Source organism: Eurosta solidaginis, chromosome X (genome assembly GCF_040869045.1).
Source record: "Eurosta solidaginis isolate ZX-2024a chromosome X, ASM4086904v1, whole genome shotgun sequence".
Lineage (NCBI taxonomy): Eukaryota > Metazoa > Arthropoda > Insecta > Diptera > Tephritidae > Eurosta > Eurosta solidaginis.
The window spans coordinates 54416137-54440191 of record NC_090324.1 but is presented as its reverse complement, the minus strand read 5'-3'; the positions used below and the strand labels follow the sequence as shown (position 1 = coordinate 54440191).

At 40.4% G+C, this 24055-nt stretch overlaps 1 protein-coding gene across 1 annotated transcript in view; it reads left to right on the top strand.

The window, feature by feature from the left end:
• Nucleotides 1-19984, top strand: part of LOC137234942 (nuclear factor 1 X-type-like) — a 2160399-nt gene extending 2140415 nt beyond the window's left edge. Inside the window, exons 7-9 of the mRNA XM_067758242.1 lie at nucleotides 10784-11002; nucleotides 11075-11344; nucleotides 19884-19984. Coding sequence (XP_067614343.1) covers nucleotides 10784-11002; nucleotides 11075-11344; nucleotides 19884-19984 — 590 coding nt within the window. The remainder of the gene's footprint in view (nucleotides 1-10783; nucleotides 11003-11074; nucleotides 11345-19883) is intronic.
• The last annotated feature ends 4071 nt before the right edge of the window (nucleotides 19985-24055 follow it).

The following is a 24055-nucleotide window of genomic DNA, read 5'->3' as shown; positions in this document are numbered from 1 at the left end:
GCATCGCCAGTCTGCATGCAAGCACCGGCAGTTGGTACACTTTCCAATTTAATTAAGATTTGCGCTGCTCGTCATGAGCTTTCGAACGAATTAAATACATACCTTCGTCGGCCCCTACGCTTCGCTTTAAACTCGCTTTTGTTCATCTATTTTAATATACGTTTTGTAATAAAACACCTTCGCTTCACCCAACCAACCACACGGCCACTCGCCCTGGCACATCCATAAAATGCCACAGTCGCCCTGAGAGCGACACGACACGTTATACGCTGGAACGGAGACCTCGGCCTCTTCGTCCAGCCCAGAAAAACCTCAAAACCCTCGAGTCTGGAACGGAGACCTCGGCCTCTTCGTCCAACCAACAAAAAAAAAACCGCAAATCTGGAATGGAGACCTCGGCCTCTCCATCCGGAACGAAAAAAAAAAAACCTAAGAATAAAAAAATGGTGCCACTCTGGAACGGAGACCTCGGCCTCTTCGTCCAGCCTTACTGGCCATCGACTATACACATATTACATTCTGAATTTCTATATTTAAGAATTATGTATAATTCAATGGCAAGAAATATTCACTTACATCTGTTCATCACCGTTAACTTTTATCATCCTAGCTTAGGTGGCATGCTAAGCAAGTCGGAAAGGATTCCCGGCCATTTTGCGTCGCAGACGAACTCCTCATTTAGATTAAGTTTAGTGTGTAAGCCTTATAATAATTTTTCTCGTTTCAGCGGAGGTCATTGGCGGAAAACGGTGTTGCGTATCGCAAGGGGGGCCGGCATGTTTAGGCAGGATGCCTAACTTTTCCGCATCTGATTGCGACCCCCCCAATGCAACTCTGCAAATCGATACTCGATACTCGAATTAATTTATAACCACCCACACCATCGCCCTCATGCGTGTGCATGCATGTACATGCACGTGTATGTGTGCTTTCTGTCAGCACTCTTGCATATGCATGTCGGGGTTGATGTGTGGGTGCCTTTCCCCTCCAAAACGGAGGATTTTGCGGGTCAACGGTTGTAGCTTGCTATACAACCGGCCTCTTTGATTTCAACAGCCAACCAGTTAACATCTGCCGCCAGCGATCTCGGCCGTATTTCTGCGTTTATTCAGTTAATATTGTAACTATTGCTAGTTTTACATTTACCCAATAAATCACATATATTATAACGAGAAATCTCGTCTATTTGCTTATTTTCATTTCCAACCCGCTTACTCCCGCTGAGATCGACCCGGTGCGCCCACCTCTCCAGGATTAGACGCACACCGGCCGAACACTAGTAGCATCGTGTTCCCGTGTGTGGATCGTGGGAGTGGTCCAACGAAATCGACGCATACCGTGGCGAATGGTTCTTGGGCCACTTGTGTGAGCATCTTTCCGGCCGGCTTTTGCTGTGATTCCTTGTACTTCTGGCAAGACTCGCACTGTCGTACGTATCGACTGATGTCCCGAAACATGCCGGGCCAGTAGTACCGGTTGGCAATCCGCGCTACTGTCCGGCGGATGCCCGTGTGTCCAGCGCTTGGTATATTGTGATTTTCTTCTAATACTCGTTGTCGCAGTGGTGTGAGTACACAAAGTTTCCAAGGTACCGCTTCCTCATCTTGTGACCAGCAGGGAATATGGCGGTACAGTTGTCCATCTTGTATCATGTAGTCAGAATATTTATCGGGGTTAGTGCGCACTTCATTCACGCGCTTGTGCCACCACTTGCATGGTCGCTCTGTTGTCGTTGCCAGTCGTAGGGTCTCCAGTGGCTGTCGTGATAGTGCTTCCGCTACCAGGTTCAGCTTTCCTTTCCTGTACTCTATGTCGAAGGTGTGCTGCTGTAGTTCTAAGGCCCATCGTGCTATACGGCCGGAGGGGCTTTCGATGGAGTTTAGCCACTTTAGATACATATGGTCCGTGATTACCCTGAATCGGTACCCTTCCAAGTATGGCCTCATCTTGCGTATTCCCCAGACGATCGCGAGGCATTCCTTCTCGGTAGGCGAGTAGTTGGTTTCCGCCTTGTTGTGTTTCCTGCTGGCGTAGGCGATCACGCGTTCCCCGCCTTCCAAATCCTGTGTCAATACGGCGCCTAGCCCGGAATTGCTTGCGTCCGTTTGCAAGGTGAAGGTCTTGGTGAAGTCCGGACAGGCAAGTATCGGTGCTTCCGCTAGTTTTTGCTTTAAGACCTCGAAGGCTTCCTGTTGTTCGGCTCCCCACTTCCAGTGTTTGCCCTTTTTCAGCAGGGTTGTGAGTGGCTGGCTGATCGCCGCGAAGTCGGGCACGAATCGTCGGTACCAAGATGCTATACCGAGATATTGACGCACCTCTTTCGCGTTCGTTGGTGGTTTCAGGTATTTGATGGCTGCAACTTTCTCGGGGTCGGCGTGAATTCCCCTGTCGCTTACTACGTGTCCTAGGTATCGAATTTCTTTCTTGAAAAACTCGCATTTCTCCGGATTTATTCTGAGGTTGGCCCGCTGTAGTCGTAGCATCACTTCTTTCAGGTTGCGAATGTGCTCCTCCATGGTGGATCCTATGATGATTATGTCATCGAGGTAAGCGAAAGCGTAGGGTTTCATCTCCGGTCCAATAACCTGATCTAGTTCTCTTTGAAACGTTGCAGGTGCGGAGTGTAGGCCGAACGGCATAACGCGCCTCTGGAATAACCCGCGTCCCGGTACCGTGAAAGCTGTGTAGGGACGGCTCTGGGGCTCCAGTGGTATTTGCCAGTAACCATTTTTCAAATTCAAACTGCTGATATACTTCGCCCCTCGTAGCTTGTCCAATATATGTTGTATTCTGGGTAAGGGGTACGCGTCGGGTACGGATCGGGCGTTAAGCTGCCGATAGTCCACGCATAACCTCCACTTCCCGTTTTTCTTCTTGGCTAGTACGATTGGTGCGCTGTGTGGGCTACAGGATGGCTCGATGCATCCTTTCTGAAGTAATTCGTCAATTTCGTTGTTGATGATGGTCTGCATAGCTGGGTTGCGTGGGAAGTAACGTTGCTTGATAGGGCGGTCGTCCGTCAGGATAATCCTGTGCTCGGCTATTGTCGTCACCCCACTCATGCTCTCGAATTTTCGGAGTTCTTCTGCCAGAAAACTGTGCACTCGTGCCGCCTCGTCTTCTATACCACTATGTTCGTTGCTGGGTGTGTCGCCGTTAATTCCGTTCCTGACGTCGTACTTGGCGTTCCGTACTCGGTGCCATTCCGTACTCGGTGGTGTTACACTCTGAATGGTTCCAGATGGGGCTCCAGGGGTGTCGTACCCGGCGATATCCGTTTTTGAGGATGTTGAATTTTGAATAGTCCCACGGCTGTCGTACCTGGCGATACCCGTTCTGGCTGTTGGTGTACTTTGAATAGTCCCAGGGCTGTCGTACCTGGCGATATCCGTTCTTGAGGATGTTGAATTTTGAATAGTCCCAGGGCTGTCGTACCTGGCGATATCCGTTCTGGCTGATGGTGTACTTTGAATAGTCCCAGGGCTGTCGTACCTGGCGATATCCATTCTTGATGATATTGAACTTGGACTAGTCCCAGGGCTGTCGTACCTGGCGATATTCGTTCTTGCTGGTGTTGTTCTCTGAATAATTTCTGGCGCGGCTCCAGGATTCGGTGTGTGCTGGCCAAGGGGTCTGGTTAGCACGAGGTGCCCTTCTCCACATGATATGGTAGCTCCTATGCTTCCCAGCGTATCTAGGCCCAGTATGATGTCGTCGATCGCTCCGGGCATGACGTGTAAAACTGTGTGGAGTGACGCTTCTCCGAGGCGTACCTCAGTCCTTATGGCGTCGAAGATGGTAGTGCTAGTCCCGTTTGCCATCGTTATTTTGATGGCCACTCTCACCATTTCTCCGCTTCCCGAGTTCACCACACGTTCTGCTAAGCTGCTCGAGACGAAACTTCTTGATGCCCCTGTGTCGATGACTGCATCGGCTGATTCCGCGCCGAGCTTAGCTACGGCGTAGAGGCGACCATGCTCTTGGTACATTGTTACTGCCGTTTCAGCGCTGGGTTCCTTGGGAATCGTTACTGCCGTTTCGGCGCTAGGTCCCTGACGTCGGCGGCAGCACTCGATGGTTCGTATATCGTTGCGACCACATTCCCAGCAAAAAATTGTTTGTGGGTTTCGGCACCTATTGGTGTCATGCCCTCGTTCGCCGCATCTCCTGCATACGCCGTTGGGGTCGTATCTCTGATTGCCTGGAGGCGTGCGGTTCGTTAGATTCGGTGGTGGTGGTGGTTGCGTTGCAGGTTTTGATGGTGACACCCAGGTTGTCTCACTGGCGATGTGTGGCGTAACTTCGCGGTGATGTCCGCCTGATGATCTTCGAAAGTCCTCGCGTATGTTCTCGTATTCTTCGGCAAGTGTCAGGAGCTCTGCGAGACTAGTGAATTCCCTCCGACGAATGTAAAGTTGGTAATCGGGGTGGCTGTTACGGAAGATTCGTTCCAACCGCTGTTCGCTGGTGTACTCTGCGCGTCTCATCAAGCTCTGGATTCCTAGTACGTAGTCCTTATACCTCTCCTTGTTGTGCTGCCTTCGTTGGCCTATGTCGTCGTCGAGCCGCTCGAAGTACCTGACTAGTAGGAAGAAACGTAAAAAATCCTTTTTGAAGCTTGTCCACTCTCCCCAGTGCGCATTGTTATTGCGGTACCATTGTAGCGCGGCGCCCCCTAGTAGCTCGGGCATGGCTTTTGGCAGGAGGTCCACGTTTAGCGCGTATACTTCGGTTAAATCTTATAACCGTTCGATGAACGCTAACGGGTCCCGTCCACCTTCATACTTTACGGACCACTTTCTTACCTGGTCGATGATGGGCGCGAACACCACGGTCGGTGCTTGAGTTACCTGACATGTATAGCTCATGGCTGGTGCCGTCATTCCCGCTGGTAAGTACGGTTGCGTGGGTTGAGATGTGCCGGTTGATGATGCCGTAATTTCGGATGGTACGTGCTGTTGTGTGGGTACTGTACTCCTGGGAGGTGCCTGAGATGTACCGTTGGGTGGTACCCTAGTAGCTCGGGCATGGCTTTTGGCAGGAGGTCCACGTTTAGCGCGTATACTTCGGTTAAATCCTATAACCGTTCGATGAACGCTAACGGGTCCCGTCCACCTTCATACTTTACGGACCACTTTCTTACCTGGTCGATGATGGGCGCGAACACCACGGTCGGTGCTTGAGTTACCTGGCATGTATAGCTCATGGCTGGTGCCGTCATTCCCGCTGGTAAGTACGGTTGCGTGGGTTGAGATGTGCCGGTTGATGATGCCGTAATTTCGGATGGTAAGTACTGTTGTGTGGGTACTGTACTCGTGGGAGGAAACGCGAATTGATTTGTTCTACTGTTGTACCGGCGACCTTCGCTGTGCCTCCTCCGTTCGACGGAGTCGGTGTCTTAACCTCATTTACGTCGCTCATGTGCGTAGTTTCCTAGTAGGTGGCTTGTAGGGATAAAAACTTTTCGTGGATTTCCGAGTTCGTATTTGCCTTTGAGGCCAGTGCTGCTAGGCGCTTTCGGATCTCCCGGGTGGTGCCTGTGTGCTCAATACCCAATTCCTGTGTGATGGATATCAGCTGTTCCTTTTAAATTGTGTCTAACCACGTGGTATCGATCTGGTCGACCATTTTACGGTTAGGTTTCTCGTCATGAATGTTCCTTCTGACGTGGTAACGATTTTCAGGTTACCTGCTCGGGCGCCAATTGTAACGAAGCCTTTTTCGTGCCACGTTGCTTCTTTGATATTTGCTGGGGTATACTCGCCGTGCCCAGGGTTCGTTTACAATAAATTTGTATTAAAGGGGCACCTTGCAAATCGATTTAATATTAAAAACTTCACTTTCTTTATTGGTTCTAAATTCTATAATATAAAATAAAACGTGTTTGTATACTTCATTTTCAATTTCACTTCGATTATCTTGCGGTATCCTTGATTGCGGTGGCGGGCCTTAGCGGTCCGGCCGTATTCCGTCAGCTGGGTCCCTATAGTATGTGGCGTCAGTGCCTTGACGCGCCTTACGTCGGCGTCTACTTGTATTGCTGAGGCGATGCTCTGTCGCCGTGTTCCCTTAGACGGATCCCGTTAGTATGTGGCGTCGGTGCCTTGACGCGCCTTACCTCGGCGTTTACTTGTATTACTCTGCTGCGCCTTACGTCGGCGTCTATTTGTATTGCTGAGGCGATGCTCTGTCGCCGTGTTCCGTTAGGCGGATCCCGTTAGTATGTGGCGTCGGTACCTTGACGCGCCTTACGTCGGCGTTTACTTGTATTACTCTGCTGCGCCTTGCGTCGGCGTCTATTTGTTTTGCTGGTTGCTGGGTGATTCTCTGCCACGCCGTGCGTCGGCGTCTACTCGTATTTGCTGGGCGATACTCTGTCGCGCCCTACGTCGGCGTTTACTTGTATTGCTGAGGCGATGCTCTGTCGCGCCCTACGTCGGCGCTTACTTGTATTACTCTGTCGGTGTACCTCTGCTGCGCTCTGCCGCCGCGCTTGGCGCTGGCTTACCCTGGCTGCGCTACGCGTTGACGCGACCTCTGTCGGCGTACCTCTGCTGCCACGGTTCGCGCTGGCTTACCCTGGTTACGTTGTGCGTCGGCGGACCTCTGCTGCGCTTTGCTGCCGCGCTCTGCGCTGGTTTACGTGCGTTGCCGCTCTGTTGCGGCCTCTGCCGGCGTACTTCTACTGACGGAGGTGAGCGGGTGTCACCTGTCGCGGTTGCGCGTTACTGTGGCGGGGCCTTTGGTCTCTGGGGGTGATGCGTAGAGAAGGTCAACCGCAATCACCACTCCACGACTCGCTCCTATGAAGTGGATTCCTATTGCATAGAGAAGGTCAACTGCAATAGGGATATACTTCGCTAGTAGCTCTGTTCACGACCACAGCTCCGTGCTGACTGACTCTGGTTACGTTGTGCGTCGGCGGACCTCTTCTGCGCTTTGCTGCCGCGCTCTGCGCTGGTTTACGTGCGTTGCCGCTCTGTTGCGGCCTCTGCCGGCGTACTTCTACTGACGGAGGTGAGCGGGGGTCACCTGTCGCGGTTGCGCGTTACTGTGGCGGGGCCTTTGGTCTCTGCGGGTGATGCGTAGAGAAGATCAACCGCAATCACCATTCCACGACTCGCTCCTATGAAGTGGATTCCTATTGCATAGAGAAGGTCAACTGCAATAGGGATATACTTCGCTAGTAGCTCTGGTCACGACCACAGCTCCGTGCTGACTGCCTGCTTTGCTGCTGTGTCGCTGCTTTTATGGCTGTTGTGTTTGGTGTTGCTAGCTCAAATGGTTGCGTGCGGTCGTTGTGTTGCTGAGATTTGTTGGTTGGCCGTGTTGCTGTTAAATGTTGCGACCGCTCGTTGTGTTGCTGAGACTTGTTGGTTGATCGTGTTGCTAGAGCCTTTTGTGGCCACTTGTTGTGTTAATGTCGTGTCAAATATGTTGTGGGGTCGTTTTGTGTGGGCCAAATTAATGAGGATTTATTTGGTCCTCACAGACTGGCTACGCAACCGATAATGAAACAGTTAGCGTAATTGATCGCCAAACAAGCAAAAGATATGATAAAAAAAATCGTTTGTATCTATTTATTACTTTGATTAGGATTTTTAAGGTTAGTACAAACTTTTCAAGTAAACGCAGATTAATTTCATTCACACTAAATCAAACCGAAAAAGAATTTATTTGGTTGGTTAGCTCAAAAGTGCGAAAGACTTAAAATAACTAAATTCCAAACTCAAACAAATTTTTTCCCGAAAAGGCTTTATTGGAGCTTTATTTAATAAAGTATAACTGTAATAGTCAAATATCTAAAAAACTACAGTTTTTCCATAAATGAAGCTAATATCTTTGTTAAATATCACTATTATTTTCTAAGATTAATATGGTATGTGTATGTAATCGTGCTCTTTTTATTTAGTTGATTTATGGAAAAACGGTGTAAATCGACTTATACCATTATTCCACACATCCCCTCAAATATGGAAAATTATGTAAAAAAGAAAGAGAGTAACATGATCACTCCAATAATGTGCGCAAATATGCATTCCGTTTTCATGTTACATTCCTTCTCACTAAGAAATTACATAAACATACATATATGAGGTTATAAATTATAAGAGAAACAATTTAAGAGCACTTACATGTTACTCCAATGTTGTCAGCAGGCGCCCGTTGAGTTGAGTTGGTAGCTGAACATTTAAGTAACTTTTCCCTCTCTCTCTCTACATAACGATTCTAATTGGAATGTCAGTTCCGTGTTGGTATAATATGTATGTATGTACATGAAGTTGCATATTATAAGAAAATAAGAGGCAATTTCTCAAATTTAGCCTTTGGAAAAAACATATTTTTTTCCTTTTTGAAATTTTAATTTGCTTTTAGATCAAAAATCTTCTTGAGGTTATTTAAAAAATGGAAACCAATGCAGCCTTACTCTTTCTTAGCTGAACTGCAATAGTGAGGTGTCATTTTAATTTATTAAAAGATCATAATAATCTTTATATCTCGTTTTCAAATTAATTATCCTTCACTTAGTTTTCCTTCTTCCTATTCTTCTTTAGTAAAATAATTTCTTCTACTTCAACTACTTCAAAATAACACTTATACTTCGCAACTGATAGCTTGCTTAAATCAAACTGACTTGTCGTGCCTCAACTGTTGCTGCTTTTATACTGTTTGATTTCTTCGTTGACATATTTCTAGGCGCTTCTATTTCTAGAATTTACTAGTTAGTTAGCACCTATAAAATTACCAGCTATAACTACGTTTATAGCTTCTCATATACGCGTGTATATGTGAGTGACACTTGCACAAATTACTGCCTACTTTTGGGAGTATATCAGATATATGCATATATTTGTGCGTTGCTCTCCGCTGCTTGTATGGACATATGTATAGACATAGTGATTGATTTATTGATGAGCATACAAGTCACTGCTTAGTATTGGCTTAGAGAAGATGGTATACCTTAGTGCTGCTAATATTCGTCACAATATTTATGTTTGTTTGTTTTAATGGTGTGTTCAATTTATACTTATTATTAAGAATTCATGAGCTTAACACCGGCTTATAATAATTGAGTATTCAATTATTATGTTTTTCTAAGTTGTGTTGTTAGTGTAGAAATAAGATAAACTGAATTAAGCAAGGACACAAATACAAGCAGGATAGCCTAGTGGTTAAGGCTACTGCAGTCTCGGTGAAACCTTTGATAACATTACGAAATTGCCTGACGATGGATTCGTGGCGGTTTTAGAACTAGTACCATCGCAATATGCCAGTAAATGTTTCTTTCTTTCTTTACAGTTTCTCTTAGAAAAACATAATAATGGAATATTCAATTATTAAGCTCATGAAATCTTAATAACAAGTATAAATTGAAAACACCATTAAAACAAACAAACAACTACACAGCTACAAAAATGTTTGCGTTTCCGTTAGTTAATTCTGCAATTCTCTTCGGGGCCCTCCAAGATATAAGAGTCCCTCTATCCAGAAGAGGTTATACGTAAAAAGTTACATAAGTGAAAATATTTAAAAGTGAGGTTTAATTTTGTAATTTTACCATGTCCCATGCGAACAGCCCAAGTGCTAATACAGAAGAATAAAAAACACGGAAAGTGCTGTGCCGATGGGACAAATGCTATATATAAGACCGATCTTTTCGATTTTTTTACACAATAATATATGCTATATATCAATTGATGATATTTGAAACTTATAGCTGTAAAAATGGTGTAGAAATTGCGAAAAGTTTCTTATCTGAACAATCGGGTGTACGAGATATATGTATACTATATATACGAGCGATATAATCGATTTTTTCAGACAACAATATGAGCTGTTTACGAAAGCATATGATGAAATTTAACGCTTCAATCTTATGAACTGAGGAAGATATGACAAAAATCCTATCATTAAAAAATCGGTTGTAACCGGGATATATGCTTTAGTGATACGATCCGGCCAGTTCTGACAAATATCTTATTGGACATCTAAATATACCCACCGTATCTCGAAAATTAAGGGACTAGTTAGCGTTTAAAGAAACGATTCGAGATACAGAGAGACGGACATGGCTAAATCAACTCAGCTTGCCATCCTGATCATTTTTGTGTGCTTTTTGTTGGGTCTATGTCTTCGCATTTAAGGGCTTACAATTTTGAGATTTGGGCCAAACTTTATATACCATTTTAATGTTCATGAAAGGATACAAAAATTATTTCTCTTACGACACCACTATCTTCTCCAAATATCAATGCACACTTGCATTGGCTGGGTGACTCCATATGCCTATACACCTAGGGCGAAACTGACGATACCGAGGGCCAAACTATAGTTAGCAAATCCAGCGACCTTGCAATATACGCCGAAACATATTGCACACTGCGTGCACTTTGCTGGACCTCGAAGAACACGATAAATTGTTCTTCTTGTGTTAAATTATCTCTAGGGCACACAGAAGAAACACCGAGGACGAACTTTATATTTGTTTGTTGCTTCCGGCGTACACATAAGAACACGCTTATTGTTTTAAGCGTATTTTGAAAATCATTTTTAATTTTATAGTTCGAAGTGCTTCAAAAGCGGATTTTTTATTTTTTTACTTTATTTATTTAGTGTTATCAATAGATGACCTACCTAATGCCGGAAAAATAGTAAATAAAACCAAATCTCTCTTCGTATTCAACCAGTAGATAGATGGTAAATCTATAACAGCCCAGCTATAATCTATGTTCACTTAATATTTATTAATTTATAAAAATATAAAATTAAACCCTTTACACAGCATCTATTCTTGGTGAGACAAGTAACGATTTGCTATCAACAAATGTCAGCCACATCAAGATGGAAAATTCCTCTGGAGGTTATGAATACAGCTCATTTCAATTGCCGCAGGCTTCGATTGGTATTGATGTAGAAATTCCAAGTAATATGCTAATTAATTCGCATACTGGTCGTTCGGCCGCAGCCAGTTCTTCTATGATCGTTCCGGCAGGGTATAGCAGTAAGCTAACGAATCTATTGATAATTTGGATATTGTTTCTTAATATATTATTGATAATTTTTGCATCCACAGTCGACTTTGTTGATCCACGTAGTATGCATTTTCCGTCATCACCACTGCTCCGTGCTCAAGGCCCGGCATCCTGTAAGAATGATCTTTGTACATTATCTGAGGTGGGCGTAAATAACGTGGGTGGTAGTGGATTTTCAGTGGTACTACGTTCAAATGAATCCGCCACCGAAGGCAATGTGCAAACAGCCAGCGAAACATCTACAGTGCAGAGATACACGCCCACAGCAAATCGCTCTCTTCTGAATGTCAGTCATTTGCGGTCGAATGAGGGTAATTATTTTTTTTTAAATATGCATTGATTTCAACTTTCTTCTGAAGATTTTTTTCAAGATTATTCTCTGAACGATGTTTGTCATTTTCGTAAAATAAAGAAAAGGCTCCCTTGCACTTTGTACATTCTTGCACTTTTGCATTCAACCCTGCCTGCCTCTATGCGTTTTCTATGAAACACAAAAGAATATAAAGCTTCGCCCACCTGCCTAGTTTTAAGTTAAGCCATTATAGTGCAATCGAAAACAAATAAAAATGAGACTGATTTAGAACAGTAAAACACTTAACATTTTTATACTAAGTTGAGCAGAGCTGACAGAGTATATTAACTTTGATTGGATAACGGTTGGTTATACAGGTATCAGGGAATCGAGATAGATATAGACTTCCATATATCAAAATCACCAGTATCGAAAAAAAAATTTGATTGAGCCATGTCCGTCCGTCCGTTAATACGATAACTTGAGTAAATTTTTAGGTATCTTGATGAAATATGGTATGTAGATTCCTGGGCACTCATCTCAGATCGCTATTTAAAATTAACGATATCAGACTATAACCACGCACGCTTTTTCGATATTGAAAATTTCGAAAAACCGAAAAAGTGCGATAATTAATTACCAAAGACGGATAAAGCGATTAAACTTGGTAGGTGAGTTGAACTTAAGAAGCAAAATAGAAAATTAGTAAAATTTTGGACAATGGGCGTGTTACCGCCCACGTTTTTTTATACTCAGTTGAGCAGAGCTCACAGAGTATATTAAGTTTGATTGGCTAACGGTTGGTTGTACATATATAAAGGAATCGAGATAGATATAGACTTCCATATATCAAAATAATCAGGATCGAAAAAAAAATTTGATTTAGCCATGTCCGTCCGTCCGTCCGTCCGTCCGTTAACACGATAACTTGAGTAAATTTTGAGGTATCTTGATGAAATTTGGTATGTAGGTTCCTGAGCACTCATCTCAGATCGCCATTGAAAATGAACGATATCGGACTATAACCACGCCCACTTTTTCGATATCGAAAATTTCTAAAAACCGAAAAAGTGCGAAAATTCATTACAAAAGACAGATAAAGCGACGAAACTTGGTAGATGGTTTGAACTTATGACGCAGAATAGAAAATTAGTAAAATTTTGGACAAAGGGCGTGGCACCGCCCACTGTTAAAAGAAGGTAATTTAAAATTTTTGCAAGCTGTAATTTGGCAGTCGTTGAAGATATCATGATGAAATTTGGCAGGAACGTTACTCCTATTACTATATGTGCGCTTAATAAAAATTAGCAAAATCGGAGAAGGACCACGCCCACTTTAAAAAAAAAATTTTTTTTAAGTAAAATTTTAACAAAAAATGTAATATCTTTACAGTATATAAGTAAATTATGTCAACATTCAACTCCAGTAATGATATGGTGCAACAAAATACAAAAATAAAAAAAAATTTCAAAATGGGCGTGGCTCCGCCCTTTTTCATTTAATTTGTCTAGGATACTTTTAACGCCATAAGTCGAAAAAAATTAACCAATCCTTTTGAAATTTGGTGGGTGCATAGACTTTATGACGCTAACTGTTTTCTGTGAAAATGGGAGAAATCGGTTAATGCCACGCCCAGTTTTCATACACAGTCGTTCGTCTGTCCTTCCGCATGGCCGTTAACACGATAACTTGAGCAAAAATCGATATATCTTTAATGAACTTAGTTCACGTGCTTACTTGAACTCACTTTATCTTGGTATGAAAAATGAACGAAATCCGACTATGACCACGCCCACTTTTTCGATAGCGAAAATTACGAAAAATGAAAAAAAAATGTCATAATTCTATACCAAAAACGAAAAAAGGGATGAAACATGGTAAGGTAATTATATTGTTTTATTGACGCGAAATATAACTTTAGAAAAAACTTTATAAAATGGTTGTAACACCTACCATATTAAGTAGAAGAAAATGAAAAAGTTCTGCAGGGCGAAATAAAAAACTCTTAAAATCTTGGCAGATATTACATATATAAATAAATTAGCTGTATCCAACAGATGATGTTCTGGGTCACTCTGGTCCACATTTTGGCCAATATCTGGAAAACGCCTTCACATATACAACTACCACCACTCCCTTTTAAAACTCTCATTAGTACCTTTAATTTGATACCCATATCGTACAAACTCATTCTAGAGTCACCCCTGGTCCACCTTTATGGCGTTATCTCGAAAAGGCGTCCACCTATAGAACTAAGCCCCACGCCCTTTTAAAATACTCATTAACACCTTTCATTTGATACCCATATCGTGCAAACATATTCTAAAGTCACCCCTGGCCCACCTTTATGGCGATATCTCGAAAAGGCGAACACCTATAGAACGAAGGCCCACTCCCTTTTAAAAATACTCATTAGCACCTTTCATTTGATACCCATATCGTACAAACAAAGTCTAGAGTCACCCCTGGTCCACCTTTATTGCGATACCTCGAAAAGGCGTCCACCTATAGAACTAAGGCCCACTCTCTTTTAAAATACTCATTAACTCCTTTCGTTTGATACCCATATTGCACAAACAAATTCTAGGGTCACCCCTGGTCCACCTTTATGGCGATATCTCGAAACGGCGTCCACCTGTGGAACTAAGGCCCACCCCCTTTTAAAATACTCATTAGCACCTTTCATTTGATACCCATATCGTGCAAACATATTCTAAAGTCACCCCTGGTCCACCTTTATGGCGATATCTCGAAAAGGCGTCCACCTATAGAACTAACCCCACGCCCTTTTAAAATACTCATTAACACCTTTCATTTGATACCCATATCGTGCAAACATATTCTAAAGTCACCCCTGGTCCACCTATATGGCGATATCTCGAAAAGGCGAACACCTATAGAACGAAGGCCCACTCCCTTTTAAAAATACTCATTAGCACCTTTCATTTGATACCCATATCGTATAAACTCATTCTAGAGTCACCCCTGGTGCACCTTTATGGCGATATCTCGAAAAGGCGTCCACCTATAGAACTAAGCCCCACGCCCTTTTAAAATACTCATTAGCACCTTTCATTTGATACCCATATCGTGCAAACATATTCTAAAGTCACCCCTGGTCCACCTTTATGGCGATATCTCGAAACGGCGTCCACCTATGGAACTAAGGCCCACTCCCTTTTAAAATACTCATTAACACCATTCTTTTGATGCCCATATTGTACAAACAAATTCTAGGGTCACCCCTGGTCCACCTTTGTGGCAATATCTCGAAAAGGCGTCCACCTATAGAACTAAGCCCCAAGACCTTTTAAAATACTCATTAACACCTTTCATTTGATACCCATATCATGCAAACATATTCTAAAGTCACCGCTGGTCCACCTTTATGGCGATATCTCGAAAAGGCGTCCACCTATAGAACTAAGCCCCACGCCCTTTTAAAATACTCATTAACACCTTTCATTTGATACCCATATCGTGCAAACATATTCTAAAGTCACCCCTGGTCCACCTATATGGCGATATCTCGAAAAGGCGAACACCTATAGAACGAAGGGCCCACTCCCTTTTAAAAATACTCATTAGCACCTTTCATTTGATACCCATATCGTACAAACTCATTCTAGAATCACCCCTGGTCCACCTTTATGGCGATATCTCGAAAAGGCGTCCACCTATAGAACTAAGCCCCACGCCCTTTTAAAATACTCATTAACACCTTTCATTTGATACCCATATCGTGCAAACATATTCTAAAGTCACCCCTGGTCCACCTTTATGGCGATATCTCGAAAATGCGAACACCTATAGAACGAAGGCCCACTCCCTTTTAAAAATACTCATTAGCACCTTTCATTTGATACCCTTATCGTACAAACAAAGTCTAGAGTCACCCCTGGTCCACCTTTATTGCGATACCTCGAAAAGGCGTCCACCTATAGAACTAAGGCCCACTCCCTTTTAAAATACTCATTAACTCCTTTCGTTTGATACCCATATTGCACAAACAAATTCTAGAGTCACCCCTGGCCCACCTTTATGGCGATATCTCGAAACGGCGTCCACCTATGGAACTAATGATTACTCTCTTTTAAAATACTCATTAACACCTTTCGTTTGATACCCATATTGCACAAACAAATTCTAGGGTCACCCCTGGTCCACCTTTATGGCGATATCTCGAAACGGCGTCCACCTATGGAGCTAAGGATTACTCCCTTTTAAAATACTCATTAACACCTTTCGTTTGATACCCATATTGTACAAACAAATTCTAGGGTCACCCCTGGTCCACCTTTATGGCGATATCTCGAAACGGCGTCCACCTATGGAACTAATGATTACTCCCTTTTAGAATACTCATTAACACCTTTCATTTGATACCCATATCGTACAAACGCTTTCTAGAGTCACCCCTGGTCCACCTTTATGGCGATATCTCGAAAGGCGACCACCTAAACAACAACCACCACTCCCTTTTAAAACCCTCGTTAATACCTTTAATTTGATACCATATCGTACAAACACATTCTACAGTCACCCCTGGTCCACCTTTATGGCGATATTTCGAAACGGCATCCACCTATAGAACTAAGGCCCACTCCCTTTTAAAATACTCATTAACACCATTTTTTTGATGCCCATATTGTACAAACAAATTCTAGGGTCACCCCTGGTCCACCTTTGTGGCAATATCTCGAAACGGCGTCCACCTATGGAACTAAGGATTACTCCCTTTTAAAATACTTATTAACACCTTTCATTTGATACCCATATCGTACAAACGCATTCTAGAGTCAACCCTGATCCACCTTTATGGCTATATCCCTAAATGGCGTCCACCTATAGAACTATGGCCCACTCCCTCATAAAATACTCATTAGTGCCTTTCATTTGATACACATGTCATATAAACACATTCCAGGGTTTCCCTCGGTTCATTTTCCTACATGGTTATTTTCCCTTATGTTGTCACCATAGCTCTCAACTGAGTATGTAATGTTCGGTTACACCCGAACTTAACCTTCCTTACTTGTTTTTATTTATTGATGGTGTATTTATAAAATAAGGTAATTTAAAAGTTTTGCAAGCTGTAATTTGGCAGTCGTTGAAGATATCATGATGAAATTTGGCAGGAACGTTACTCATATTAATATTTACATGCTTAATAAAAAGTAGCAAAATCGGAGAACGATAACGGCCACATTAAAAAAAAATTTTTAAAGTCAAATTGTAACAAAAAATTTAATATCTTTACAGTATATAAGTAAATTATGTCAACATTCAACTCCAGTAACGATATGGTGCAACAAAATACAAAAATTAATGAAAATTTCAAAATGGGCGTGGCTCCGCCCTTTTTCATTTAATTTGTATAGGATACTTTTAATGCCATAAGTCGAACAAAATTTTACCAATCCTTATGAAATTTGGTAGGGGCTTTGATTCTAGGGCGATAACTGTTTTCTGTGAAAAAGGGCGAAATCGGTTGAAGCCACGCCCAGTTTTTATATACAGTCGACCGTCTGTCCTTCCTTCGGCCGTTAACACTATAACAATAACTTTAGCAAAAATCGATATATCTTTACTAAACTCAGTTCACGTACTTATCTGAACACACTTTGTATTGGTATAAAAAATGGCCGAAATCCCACGAATGGCCACGCCCACTTTTTCGATATCGAAAATTACGAAAAATGAAAAAAATGCCATAATTCTATACCAAATACGAAAAAAAGGATGAAACATGGTAATTGGATTGGTTTATTGACGCAAAATATAAATTTAGAAAAAAACTTTGTAAAATGGGTGTGAAACCTACCCTATTAAGTAGAATAAAATGAAAAAGTTCTGCAGGGCGAAATCAAAAGCCCCTGAAATCTTGGCAGGAATACTGTTCGTGGTGTTAAATATACAAATAAATCAGCGGGACCCGACAAATGATATTCTGGGTCACCCTGGTCCACATTTTGGTCGATATCTCGAAAACCCCCTTCACATATACACTCCCTTTTAAAACCCTCATTAATACCTTTAATTTGATACCCATATCGCACATTATAGAGTCACCCCTGGTCCACCTTTATGGCGATATCTCGAAAAGGCGCCCACCTATAGAACTAAGGCTCACTCCCTTTTAAAATACTCATTAACACCTTTCATTTGGTACCCATATCGTACAAACAAATTCTAGAGTCAACCCTGGTCCACCTTTATAATGATATCTCGAAAAGGCGTTCACCTATAGAACTAAGGCCCACTCCCTTTTAAAATACTCATTAACACCTTTCATTTGATACCCATATCGTACAAACAAATTCTAAAGTCACCCCTGGTCCGCTTTTATGGCGATATCTCGAAAGGCATCCACCCATAAAACTAAGGCCCACTCTCTTTTAAAATACTTATTAACACCTTTCATTTGATACCCATACCGTACAAAAACAAATTCTAGAGTCACCTCTGGTCCACCTTTATGGCGATATCTCGAAAAGTCGTCCACTAGTCCACTCAAAGGCCCACGTTCTTTCAAAATAGTCAGCCCTGGTCCACCTTTATGGCGATATCCTAAATGACGTCCACCTAGGGTTACACCCGAACTTAGCCTTCCTTTCTTGTTTTTGTTGACTTTAACAAAGTTTATTATTCACATTTATAGACGGCAATGTCGTGACGATATCGCATGAGCGCTAAAATACACTAACTTTATTTTTTTGTAGAAATTATCAAAAAGACCCACAACAAATAAGCATAATATATAGATATGCATTAAAATATATAGTAGACAATAGGTGGACTGTAAAAGCAAAAACTGAATAGCGGTAGCATCATCAAATATCTGCTCTTGAATACATATGTAAATATGTTCCATTGTTCACCTTTATGTGTATGCTTGCACTTAGTAAAATAGCAAGTGCATTTTATATTGGAAAGTCACAGTATATTATGAGTGCAGTGGTTCCCCACCATGGCGCTTCTCAGTGGTTCCCAACTAATTGTTACGATATGACGGTTCCCAAACATACCGCCCGCCCTGAACGACTCGTTCAGAAAGGTAATGTCGCCACCTTTGTAATTGGACGTTTGTACTCTCCTTTGCTTGTTTTGATGGTGACTACGTGGACTAAGTTGTCATCACCTTTGTGCACATCGACGATGGGCTCTAGAATCCATTTCGATATTGGAAGATTTGGTTCTTTCAGAACGACCAGTTTTCCGATTTCAATATTGGTTGTGGACTGTTGCCATTTACTTCTTTGTTGTAAAGAGGTCAAGTACTATGTGTGCCAGTGCTTCCAGAAGCCTTGAACGATCGCCTGCAAGTGACGCCAGTTTATTAATGTTTGAATGTAACAAGGAGGGTTCCGGAATACAAGTAAATTGTTCGCCAATCAAAAAATGAGCCGGTTTGAGAGGATCAAGATCAGAGATATGCTGCTTAGAGGTATCGAATTCAAGATAGCTTCAATCTGGCATAAAACCGTGCTGTATTCTTCGAAACAAAGTAGGCTGTCCCCAACCACCCTTTTTAAATGCAATTTAATAGAGAGAACTCCCGTTTCCCACAGCCCTCCAAAATGTGGTGCTGAGGGTGGTATGAAATGCCAATTGACGCCTTCGTGTGCTAATGATTGAGCAACCTCGTTCTGATTTTCATTAAAATTGAACAAGAGCGAACGTCGCCTCTACACCTACATGCACGTTGATTTCATGTGTATGTCTTACGATACATAGTGAAGCGTTAGAGTCTTTGGGTAGAAGAATCGCGAACTTTATATTGTAGTTTATATTGGCATGTTTTATGCGGCCACCTAGCCGGAGTATACCTGACTGAACTATGAATGGCGAATACCGAATAAGCGTTTGAGTTCGTTCGTAGAGAGGAACGTATATATGTGAGGTTCTTGACGACGGTGCGTATTGTTTATAAATCGCATTAATAATAACAACTTATTTTGGATTTGGTTAATACATAGTGCTACAATTTTATTTCCCTCTTTTTCTGCAATTTCTGAATGGTCATAGTGTAACGTGCCTTAGAATTCGTTCCACTTTCACTGCATTCAATTGTTCATTACATATTTACAAACATGCAGACCACACATGTAACACAATATTAATAACCCAAATATCCAATTGCTAAACCTGCACTTCTGCATTGAATGCACATATTTGTTTACATCGGTCAATTAGTCACGCTGACTGACACACTTTGTCCATTATACATGCATATGTACTCATGTGCCTAAATAGGTCCTTCTAATATGCTGACTTCGCATACAGGAAATATGTACAATTAGTTTGTAAGTATTAGTATAACTAAGTATCTGTAGAATAAGAATATTTTGAATAATCATGATCCAACCTTAAACCAAACTCCTCTTTTATTAATTACTATATGGCGATCTTCCAGTTTGATCGAAAAAGTAGCGGAAAAATTGCTAATAAGCAAACTCAAAAATTAATTTAATCCTGCCAACCAGGCAAAAGGATCAAATATTTTTCAAATTGTAAAGACGGGTTAAGCTATTTTATAAAAAATTAGTTCATCAAAGATGACGAAATCAACATTGAATATAGCGATGTGGGCACTTTGCATCCAACAATACCTGTAAAGAACGAAGGCTTGGCCATTGATTTCGATGAACAGCAATAAACACGAAATGACTGACTGCAAACGCATAGAAGAAGTGGAATACGTATAATATCGAGACTGTGACTGGCGGAATACTTGCAATCAACAAGCTACTTTTACTTATATTACGCATAAAAAGGGTGTAAAAGATACCATATTGATGGCAATCAACCAACACTACGACTGGCAGCGTAAAGCATAAGAGCTGGAATACGGACATTTGTGACTGGCAGCATGACTGGCGGCAACTAAGTATCTAAACTAATATTAAATCTAGAAAAAATTTGGCAACCTAACGGCTGCTTGACCAGAAGCAGAAATCCTCGGTTTCTGCTCAGGATGTTTTTCTTTTAATTTCTGTTTAGGAAATTTTTTCGTTTATGAAAACATTTTTTAAAAAGCAAATGTAATAAAGAATAAAACACTGAAGATAAATTAAAATTTTAAACAAAAAGTAGTCGATAAATTTTGTAACATTGTGTCAAAAATGTACTTTTTTTATGATTACAAAAATTAATATAAGAAAAAATAAAGAAATTAAGGAATAGCAAATAAAATTTTTTGTATCTAAAATAAGTAAATTAGAAATGCAAAAATATTAACATAAAACCAAATTTTTGGAAAATTAAAAATTTTAGAAATGAACCTTTTTACACAATAATTTTTATAATGTTAATTAAATAAAAAAAATTAACAAATTTTTTTAAGTAAAATTTAATGGTTAGATTCAAAAGTACAAAAATAAAAACAAAGAAATTTTACTAAAGTTTGAATTAGTTCTTTTGTAAGAAACAGGAAAGGAATTTTTATCTTCTCTTCAAAATGTCTTGGTGGACAAAAATAGCACACGGGATTATGATAGCAATAGCCGGATATGAAGTAGGAAAAGACAACTCTGAAACATCAGAGAGCAAGATAGTCAAATATGAGCCAGTAGTTGAAGTGGACTCGAAAGATATCCCAAACATTCCAAATGTTTGGCTAGCAGTTTTAATTTGTGTAATCGTGCATTTGACCATTGCAATAGCTACGATACTCAAAAATTATATGAAAGTTGAATATAGACAGTTGAAAAACGTTCAAGACTGTTTCTAAAAATGTTTCCAATTGAACAAGGTACAAATATCCATTTTAGTACTTTATTATTTAAACTCAACTCGAAGCTGAGGAAGAGCAGCAAACATTTGAAAATTAAACTTTACACAGTAACCCTCAAAATGCATCAACCAACAGTGGAATTTATTAAGACAACATCATCAGCACTGTCCAAGGTAGATGGAAAATGAAGAATTTTATAATTTCTTTGAATGCTCCTGATATCTTTAAACAAATCAAAGATAGTCACGAAGCAATCTCAAATTTCCATGGAAGTTATCGAAATACCAACCACGAAGGCTGTCAAGGTAGAAGATTTATACCACAGCCCTGATAAAATAATAATTTTGCATAAAATAATGATTGATTAAAAATCTTGTGTCAGTGGAAGTATGCAAAATACTAAAAAACTAAAGAACCAGCCAATTGTAACAACAAGATTGAAGAAAAAGTCACAAAGAGAACCTTATTATATATATAAAGCGCTAAATAAATCTGCAAAAGACTAGTATCGCTCGTTTTCAATTCCCCAAAGGATTGAAAAATGGTAGCATAAAAATACAAGCAACTTGATTGTTGAGGAAGAGATTGACTTAGGACAAGGCCAGGCTAAAAAATGCCGACAATCTAGGACTTGTAAAGAAATAAAAAGACAGTTGTCCCTTAGGAGACAAATTGGTCAGGTATAATATATACTGCAGTAGGAAAATTTAGAAAGAAAATAGGTACACAAGTTCTCAAAGATCCAATAATTGCATTATGATAAATCGTGATAAAATTAGAATAATTTTTTATAAAAATCATGACGATTCTGTTTTGGTGGCCGCCGCAGAAATCGCATGACACATAAGATCAGAAACAAAAGTATTTCTGGAAAATATGAAAATATAAAAAGTACGTTTAAAAATAAAAATTTGCTTCCACTGTACCTTCCTTTTACCCATTAGTTGAACTACTTCTACTACATAACTACCTCGCTTTTCCATCAAATGCAGCCCCTAACCTTTCTGTACAACTAGCTAAAATCATCTTATTCTAAGATTGTAATTTTAGTTTGACTCAAACAAAATGAAATAACGACGCAAAAGCTAAGGTTATTAGAAATGTCATATAAAGATAAATGATAGGAAATAAATATGAATGATTTAGTTTCAGATAAGCTAAATAGTAGATGTATAGGGCCCGGTAGAATAGAAAATATCAATAGGAAAAATATTTTTACTTTAATTCCCTTAGAAAAAATATAGATAAGAAATATAATTTTACTTTAAGCCCTTATAGAGTAAAAAACATCGATAACAAGTAAGGAAGGTTAAGTTCGGGTGTAACCGAACATTACATACTCAGTTGAGAGCTATGGTGACAACATAAGGGAAAATAACCATGTAGGAAAATGAACCGCGGGAAACCCTTGAATGTGTTTGTATCACATGCGTATCAAATGAAAGGCATTAAAGAGAGTTTTAAAAGGGAGTGGTGGTAGTTGTATATGTGAAGGCGTTTTCCAGATATCGACCAAAATGTAGACCAGGGTGACCCAGAACATTATCTGTTGGATACCGCTAATTTATTTATATATGTAATACCTGCCAAGATTTTAAGGGTTTTTTATTTCGCCCTGCAGAACTTTTTCATTTTCTTCTACTTAATATGGTAGGTGTCACAACCCTTTTATAAAGTTTTTTCTAAAGTCAATAAAACAATCCAATTACCTTACCATGTTTCATCCCTTTTTTCGTATTTGGTATAGAATTATAGCATTTTTTCATTTTTGTAATTTTCGATATCGAAAAAGTGGGCGTGGTCATAGTCGGATTTCGTTCATTTTTCATACCAAGATAAAGTAAGTTCAAGTAAGCACGTGAACTAAGTTCATTAAAGATATGTCGATTTTTGCTGAAGTTATCGTGTTAACGGCCATGCGGAAGGACAGACGGACGACTGTGTATAAAAACTGGGCGTGGCATCAACCGATTCCGCCCATTTTCACAGAAAACCGTTAAAGTCATAAAATCTATGCCCCTACCAAATTTCAAATGGATTGGTTAATTTTTGTTCGACTTATGGCGTTAAAAGTATCCTAGACAAATTAAATGAAAAAGGGCGGAGCCACGCCCATTTTGAAATTTTCTTTTATTTCTGTATTTTGTTGCACCACATCATTACTGGAGTTGAATGTTGACATAATTTACTTATATACTGTAAAGATATTACATTTTTTGTTAAAATTTTACTTTAAAAAAAATTTTTTTTAAAAGTGGGCGTGGTCTTTCTCCGATTTTGCTAATTTTTATTAAGCGTACATATAGTAACAGGAGTAACGTACCTGCCAAATTTCATTGTGATATCTTCAACGACTGCCAAATTACAGCTTGCAAAATTTTAAATTACCTTCTTTTAAAAGTGGGCGGTGCCATGCCCATTGTCCAAAATTTTACTAATTTTCTATTTTTCGTCATAAGTTCAACTCATTTACCAAGTTTCGTCGCTTTATCTGTCTTTTGTAATGAATTATCGCACTTTTTCAGTTTTTCGATATTTTCGATATCGAAAAAGTGGGCGTGGTTATAGTCCCATTTCGTTCATTTTAAATAGCGATCTGAGATGAGTGCTCAGGAACCTACATACCAAATTTCATCAAGATACCTCAAAATTTACTCAAGTTATCGTGTTAACGGACGGACGGACATGGCTCAATCAAATTTTTTTTCGATCCTGATTATTTTGATATATGGATGTCTATATCTATCTCGATTCCTTTATATATGTACAACCAACCGTTATCCAATCAAACTTAATATACTCTGTGAGCTCTGCTCAACTGAGTATAAAAACAACAATTTTACAATAATACCACATAGAATAGGAAATAGCGGTAGGACAAGTAGAGATAAGGAAATAATAATTCATAAAAATAGGCTTAAACCTATATAAAACCTTTAGTAATAACCAAAATAATTTAACAAAAAACAAAACAAAAAAAAACAACAATCTCAT